The sequence below is a fragment of the Mus caroli genome, chromosome 8, assembly GCF_900094665.2.
Source record: "Mus caroli chromosome 8, CAROLI_EIJ_v1.1, whole genome shotgun sequence".
Taxonomy (NCBI): Eukaryota; Metazoa; Chordata; class Mammalia; order Rodentia; family Muridae; genus Mus; species Mus caroli.
Window position 1 is genome coordinate 115,196,480 of NC_034577.1, and position 7,604 is coordinate 115,204,083.

Sequence of the window (7,604 nt, forward strand, 5' to 3'; positions counted from 1 at the left end):
AAAAAAAAAAAAAGAAGTACAGCATCGTATATACTATTTGTGGGGTGGGGGTGGGTGGCCAAATCCAGAAGAGAGTCAAGTTAGACAGTGCTGGCAAAGAGAGCATGGGCTACCTCAGACACAGTGGCCTTAGATCTGGTAACAGCCCAGGCAGAAGAAAGAGTTGGGTTCCCAGAGGCTGCAGCTTTAACTCTTGAGGCACTGGCTCCAGTTATAGACTGGCCTGGCCAAGTCCACTCCTAGACAAGGATACAGAACTTAAAGTATCAGGGCCTTTAAGAAAGTCAAGGGTTGCTGGGCATGATGGCACACGCCTTTAATCCCAGCACTTGGGAGGCAGAGGCAGGTGGATTCCTGAGTTCGAGGCTATCCTGGTCTACAAAGTGAGTTCCAGGACAGCCAGGGCTACACAGAGAAACCCTGTCTCGGAAAAAAAAAAAAAAAAAAGTCAAGGGTTGGTTTGGCTCCCCACATCTGAGTATTTAAAAATATCCTGCTTCTGCACCATTAATGATTGTATAAGGAAGATAGATAAAGAATAATGGTCACGTTTGCTGTGGTCCAGAGCTAATGAGCATCTTGGCATTTTCAGTGCATAAGCACTGTGCATAGGTACAGCTCTGGGTAAGAGAAGGGTGCATATGAGCATCCTCTGGACGCTCTCACCAGTGCCTGCTTTTGTGCTGTTGCACCTGTTCACTCCTGTTAACCAGTCACATTGTAACAGTGTTGCTGCTTTTCCTGCAGGTCCATGCATACCTGCTCCAGTCACTCAGGATACTGAACTTCACTTGGGAGCCCTGCTCACCCAGATGTTTGAGGCTGGGACAACAGAGCACTTTGGAATGGTACTGCAGTCTATTCTTCAGGGGCTGGACGTCACTCAGGCGTGGAGGTCAGATCTACAGGTGGATATCTTTCTTTTGTTACAGGCCTGGAGTGGTGGTTATTCTTGGTGAAAGGAAAGATTGTTTGGAATTTTGTGTCACTTCTGAAACTAAACTAATTAGTCTGACAGAGTGGAGGCAGAGCAGGAACCTGTGGGAAGGAGCCCAGTTGTGGACCATCTAGCTTCCACTGAAGAGTTCTTATTCTTCAAAGGAGAATTTCTTCAGAATTACAAATGCAATTCTCTCTTGGGGGGAGAAAATCACCCCCAAGTATATTAAACTAGGTAATGAGAGAGGGCTTCATAGACAAGGGAAACTTGAAATGAGTATTGAAGATTGAAGAATTTGACGGGATAAATGGGTGTGCATGGGATAGCAGTGTATGTCTGTTGAGGCAGAGGGTGTACAATTTTGAGAAAGGAGAGGGCACCGAGCCACAATGGGTAGAGATCTTGTAGATATGCGGGAAGCTGGCAACAGTCAGATTTGCAGGTTTGTGCAGCCAAGAGAAGGCAAGGGAAAAGTGCCCAGGGCAGAAATCAGGATCTGGCTGGGGTTGTGTGACTTCACAGTCTTGGGGGAAAAGAGGCCGTTGTAACACTGAGAAGCAGGACATGATGAAACACTAAGTAAATAAAAGTCAGGACCTGCCTGCTTAGCCTCTGGCTTAGAGGAGTTGCCTGCCACCACAGCATCTCACGCAGTGTCTCCTTTAAACCTTTCCTTATGTGGTTTTGTTTTGTTTTTAATCTAAAATTTTCTATCTCCTTTAAACCTTTCCTTATGTAGTTTTGTTTTGTTTTTTAATCTAAAATTTTTTCTTTATGAGTATGGGTGTTTTGCCTGCATGTGTATATCAGTGCACATTGTGCATGTCTTGTGCTTGCAGAGACCATCAGATAAAATACCTTGGGACTGGAGTTGGATGGTTGTAAGCCACAGTGTGGGTACTGGAAATCAAACCCAGCTTCCTCTGGAAGCCTAGCCAGTACCCTTAACCACTAAGGCATCGCTCGAGACAGGGTTTCTTTGTACAGCACAGCCTTGGATGTCCTGATACTCGCTCTGTAGACCAGGTTGGCCCTGAAATAAGAGATCGCTTGCCTCTGCTGTGACCCCGAGTGCTGGGATTAGTTAGACATGTGCACCACCATTGCCTAGTTCTTGGGTAGTTCTTGATCAGTGAAGGAATAGTGTCCTCTGTGAGCAGCATCTTGGCAAATGGAGTCTATGATTAGGCTATTCTTTGTACCTCACTGAACTTGGTATCCTGGACCAGTTTTGCTTTGTGACTAGTTTAGTGAGACGCTCCCCAAAGAACCTATTTTTGCTTGAGTTATGCTCATCATCATTGCTTCCTGTCTGTGCACAACTGGAAAAGATAGTCCTTGCTCTTAAAACTCAACCCTGACCAGGCCTTGTCCCTGTTCTTGAGCCCAATAACATGTACCAGTACCAGTAAAAGGCTCTCTCTCTGTGGCGTTTTCCCAGAGGACTGGCTATTTCAGTGCTAAACTTTGCCTTTTTTGTTTCAGGTTGTTTTGTGTGCCATTAGACTACTCAAACTGCTACTCAAATGTCCACTCAACGGAGAAAAGGCAAGTTTGCTGTGGCGTTCGTGTCCCCAGATCATCACGGCTCTAATGGTGAGTAGCAGGCTGCTTGAGATGTAGCCTCCAGCTCGTCTGTCATTTCCTCTTCTGTAAGACAGCGGAGGGAGGCTAGGGCTCTGTCATCTCTGGTTCTGGGTTTTCTTGAAGGTGGCCATGAACAGGTAACCCATTTGTACTTTGTGTCTGTATGCACTGTATGACAGTAGCAACCTGAGTACGAAGTAGTGAGAGAGGCTGGCACTGAGGATTCAGACAGGGAGTGATGAGATTGATGGCAACGACAAAGTGAGACTACTGTGTGTGGGCCATAGACTCAGGTGAGGAGGTCCCTGCGGCTGATCCCCACAAAGTTCTGTGGTCACTTAAGTACACTGCTGTCAGGATGGGCACATGGGATACAGTAAAGGGGAGTACTATTTAGTTTGAGTAGTAATATTGTGACAGGTTATGGTTGCATCCTACCCAAGTGTGGAATTTTCATTTGGCAATGACTTGGCTTCATTTTATACTACATGAGCCTGGTCCATTGAGGTTGGTCTTGGTGTTTGCGCCCTCCATTGACTCGGGCTCAGAGATCCTTGCCATCATCACTGTCCAGATTGCAACTTTTGCTCTCTGAGAGAATTGTTCTAGATCAGCATAGTTTCAGAGCTTAAAGGCCTAACAACTAGACTTCATGTTCCCTTCTGTTTTCTAATTTGCTCCTATGTCTTTCCCTAAGAATCTGTAATACCAAAGACCTGTGCTAAAGCGCGCCACTCCCCAGTATGTTTTTGTAGAGCAGACAATGGAGAAGCAAGTTACTCAGTAAAGTATCGAACATACTGATGGGTGGCCCTAATGATGACAGTGTGTGTGGTGACTACACTGGAATACACTAGGTTAGAACCCACTTGATGCCTCTAATGTATGTGCCAGACTGGCTGCAGAGCCATGGTCCCTACAAAATGATGGAACTTGTAAGATTCAGGACCCAAAAGCCTCCTTCCATATTCACTGTCAAATTGGGAACCATAGAGATGCTCTCTAGGTGACACAGCGAAGACAGTTGTCCCTTATCTTGAGTCTTCTCTTATTTTCCAGGACACTAACTGAAAATCTTATTAACTAGACCTTTATTATAATCACAGGCATTTAGAACTGATTATGTTTGGGAAAACACTGTTGTACGTGGTTGACATGCAGCTTCCTTGTAAGAACTTGGATGTATCTGTTCTCTTTAAGAAACGTCTTGTCTATGGTAGATACACTGAACCAAGAGTGAGGACTGACGCTGCTAGGTCTAGGAAGGTTGCCCTTGGACACTTGGGTTGCAGATTGGCCACACCACTTCCTTGTAGAGCACAGGCAGACTTCCTCTGTCACCTAGAGTTTTAGTGATTAGCGATAAGTGATTTAGCTTTAGTGAGTTAGAGATTTAGTGATTCTTTGTCGATCACCTTCACTTTCTTTTCTTTGTCTGTCTTGCTTTGTAGCTGCAACACCGAGAGGCCTGCCAGGAGCAGCCTGTGGCCCTAGCAGTGATTGAGTCTATTCTCGAAGTCCTGGCTGTTCTGCTTCGGCAAGGGGAGGAGAGCATCAGCAACCCTCACCATGTCAGCCTCGCCTTCAACATCCTGCTCACAGTCCCGCTGGAGCACCTGAAGCCCCGGGAGTTTGGCAGCGTCTTCCTGAAGATGCACAGTGTGCTCTTCTCCATCTTGCAGTGCCACTCTAAGGTGAGAGGCAGAACAGTGCAGCTGCTCCTACGTGAGCTGGGAATACCAGCTGCTGGAGGAGCAAGAGTCTGGGGGCTGCTCCGTGGGGCAGGCAGGCGGGTGGGCTTGTGTGCATGCGCATTAGGTCCCTGCATTATTCCTACTACCACTAAAAATAAAAGCAAACTGACAAAACTAAAGTAAAGAAAGCTTCACTGTTACAGATTTTGCTTCTGGTAGTTCTAATACGTAAACCTTCTCTTCAGGCCACTTGAGTTGTTGTTTACCATGTTTGTTCCTCTTGAGTGGGGTCCTATATTATACAGAGGAGGCCCATTACTCCGTGTGCTGCTGCTGCTGCTGTGGTTAAACAAGTCACTACCTTGCTTAGATATGTTGGGTTTATAATTGAAGTGGTAGGAAGTGAAAGTCTTGAGTTTCCTCTGCTGCTGTGTGTGTTATACAGAGGCTAGGAACACAGATTGCATAGAAGAGAGGATGACCAGCTAGCATTTGTCGAACGTTTGCTGCTTTACTCCGTAGTAAGCCTCTGAAGGACGTGGGAATCCTATCTTAATGATAAGGATATCGAGGCTTGCTGAATGTTTTGACCACTGCCACTTCGTTGAATCTGAGTGTTGGGCTAAGCCTATTGATACCTTTGATCAGGGTTCTCTTTATGAACTACCACTAATACGTGTGGCCAGCAGGAATTCATAAATACTATGTATGTGCCTGTACACATACATGTTGAGATATTTCTAAGTATTTTGATAATCTAAGAAGAGACAGTGTGTACACATACTATGAGGTGTGTTTGAAGATCAAAGGACAAATTTGTGGAATCAATTCTCTGTTCCTTTTGTATGAGGTCCAGTGTCCAAATTAGGATTACTATTGCTGTGAAACAACATGATCAAAAAGCAAGTTGGGGAGAAAAGGGTTTATTTGACGTACAGTTCCACATCATAGTCCACTGTTGAAGGAAGCCAGGACAGGAACTCAGGCTGGGCAAGAACCTGGAGCAGGAGCTGATGCAGAGGCCATGGAGTGGGTGCTGCTTACTGGCTTGCTTTCCATGGCTTGCTCAGCTTGCTTTCTTAAAGAACCCAGGACCACCAGCCCAGGGATGGCCCTGCCCACAGTGGGCTGGGTCCTCCGCACTTGATCACTAATTAGGAAAATTCGTTGCAGCTGAATGTTATGGAGGCATTCCCTCAACTGGGGTTCCCTCCTCTCTGATTGACTCTAGCTTGTATCGAGATGATACTAAACTAGCTAGCACATCTGGCAATTGAACTCAGGCCACCAGGCATGCATGCCATGTAACACCTTTACCCACTGACCGATCTTATCTTCCCAGCAATGCTGGTGTTTAAGAGAAATATTCTATTCCAAAGACTTTCCCAGCTGTCAACCTTTGGCCCTGCCTCACTACCTTTGACATGAAATATTTTGACTAATTATTAAAGCTGTTATGTGACTGTATAAGTGCAACACAAATCCATCAGCAAACAACAGTGTTTCTCTCCTTGTGCTTTACTCTGCTGCTCCGAGCAGTGCCGTGCAGTGCAGTCAATATTCAGTGATGCCTGCATTGTCAGTGTGGTACTCATTGGCCTCAGACATGATGGCCACTTGAAATGTAGTCGGTCTGACTAGAAATTGCAAGTTTAATTTTGCTTAATTCTACCTAAATTTGCATGAGCTTACTGCTGTTTGCCTGGACACTGTGGTTGTGTTCCTGATGTGAGGTATACAGAAAGCATGTTTGGGGCTGAGGAGATGTAAGCATGAGGGGCCCAGTGTGGATCCCCAGAGTCCACGTAAAGCTGGACATGTAGCCTGTGTCTGTAATCCCAGTGTTTGTATGCTAGGGTGGGAGGTGGAGACAGGCAGATCTCTAGATGGTTGAGGGTCAGCTAGCCTGGAGAACACAACAGTGAACAACAAAAAGGTCTTGTATCAAAAACAAGGTAGCAGGCTAGGACCCAACCCCTGAGGTTGTCCTCTAACTCATGTGTGCTGTGGTCACATATATAACTGTGTATCCACAGATACAAGGAGAGGGACTAGAAGAGGACATCTGACCCACTGGGACTGGAGTTTCAGACATAGATAGTTGTGAGTTACTGTGGCTTCTGGGAACCAAACCCAGGTCCATGCAAGAGGACCTGTTCTTGACCACTCAGTTCTCTCTCCAGCTCCAGGAGCAGGCTTAAAACCTAGTCTCCATGTTCACAGGAAAGTCCTAGGCAGGCTGTTCAGTCACTGCTCATTGAGATGGCTTGATTCCCATTGTACGTGAATGCGTGTAATCTTTTTTTAAAATATCAATTCTTTGTCCTTTTAGGGTATATTAGGAACAGTGTAGAGAAAACATAGACTTAGCAAATTTAAGTCATTGTGCCTACAAATTTTGAAAGATTCGCAATGTGGAACCCCTGTTCTCTAAAATGTTTAAGCAAGAATTAAGAGCCCGGCGTGGTGACACGCGCCTTTAATCCCAGCACTTGGGTGGCAGGCGGATTTCTGAGTTCGAGGCCAGCCTGGTCACAAAGTGAGTTCCAGGGCAGCCAGAGCTACACAGAGAAACCCTGTCTTAAACAAACAAACAAACAAAAAAAGAATTAAGGAGCCAATATGAGCCAGGTGCTTAGTCACTTTAGGGAAAGATGTGAGAAGTCTCGGTGCTGCACATGGGGCATGTGATGTGCCTCTTCTGTGTCCTGCCAGGTAAGCAGACAAGACATGACTGACCCACTTCTGTGTGCCTTTGTTACCCAGGTGATGCTGAAGGCCGTTCCATCTTTCTTGAACTCCTTTAATAGACTGCTGTTCTCAGTTATGCATGAAGGACGGCAGAAAGACAAAGGTAATTCAGAGTAATGGCGTCAGGTCCAGATTCAGATCTACTCATCATGCAGTGTTTCTGGTTATAAATAGTATTGAAAGTAAAACCAAAGGATGGATCATCCAGAGACTGCCCCACCTGGGGGTCCATCCCATAATCAGCCACCAAACGCAGACACTATTGCATATGCCAGCAAGATTTTGCTGAAAGGACCTTGATATAGCTGTCTCTTGTGAAGCTAATGCCAGTGCCTGGCAAATACAGAACTTGATGCTCACAGTCATCTATTGGATGGAACACAGGGCCCCCAATGGAGGAGCTAGAGAAAGTACCCAAGAGCTGAAGGGGTCTGCAACCCTATAGATGGAACAACAATATGAACTAACCAGTACTCCCCAGAGCTCGTGTCTCTAGCTGCATATGTATCAAAAGATGGCCTAGTCGGCCATCACTGGGAAGAGAGGCCCCTTGGTCTTGCAAACTTTATATGCCTCAGTACAGGGGAACGCCAGGGCCAAGAAGTGGGAGTGGGTGGGTAGTGGAGCAGGGT

At 46.0% G+C, this 7,604-nt stretch overlaps 1 protein-coding gene across 2 annotated transcripts in view; it reads left to right on the forward strand.

Moving 5' to 3' along the window:
• Positions 1–7,604, forward strand: part of Urb2 (URB2 ribosome biogenesis homolog) — a 26,896-nt gene that overhangs the window by 12,709 nt on the left and 6,583 nt on the right. For both annotated transcript variants that reach the window (XM_021170568.2, XM_021170566.2), the window contains exons 5-8: positions 748–908; positions 2,426–2,536; positions 3,979–4,221; positions 6,988–7,075. In XM_021170568.2, coding sequence (XP_021026227.1) covers positions 748–908; positions 2,426–2,536; positions 3,979–4,221; positions 6,988–7,075 — 603 coding nt within the window. The remainder of the gene's footprint in view (positions 1–747; positions 909–2,425; positions 2,537–3,978; positions 4,222–6,987; positions 7,076–7,604) is intronic.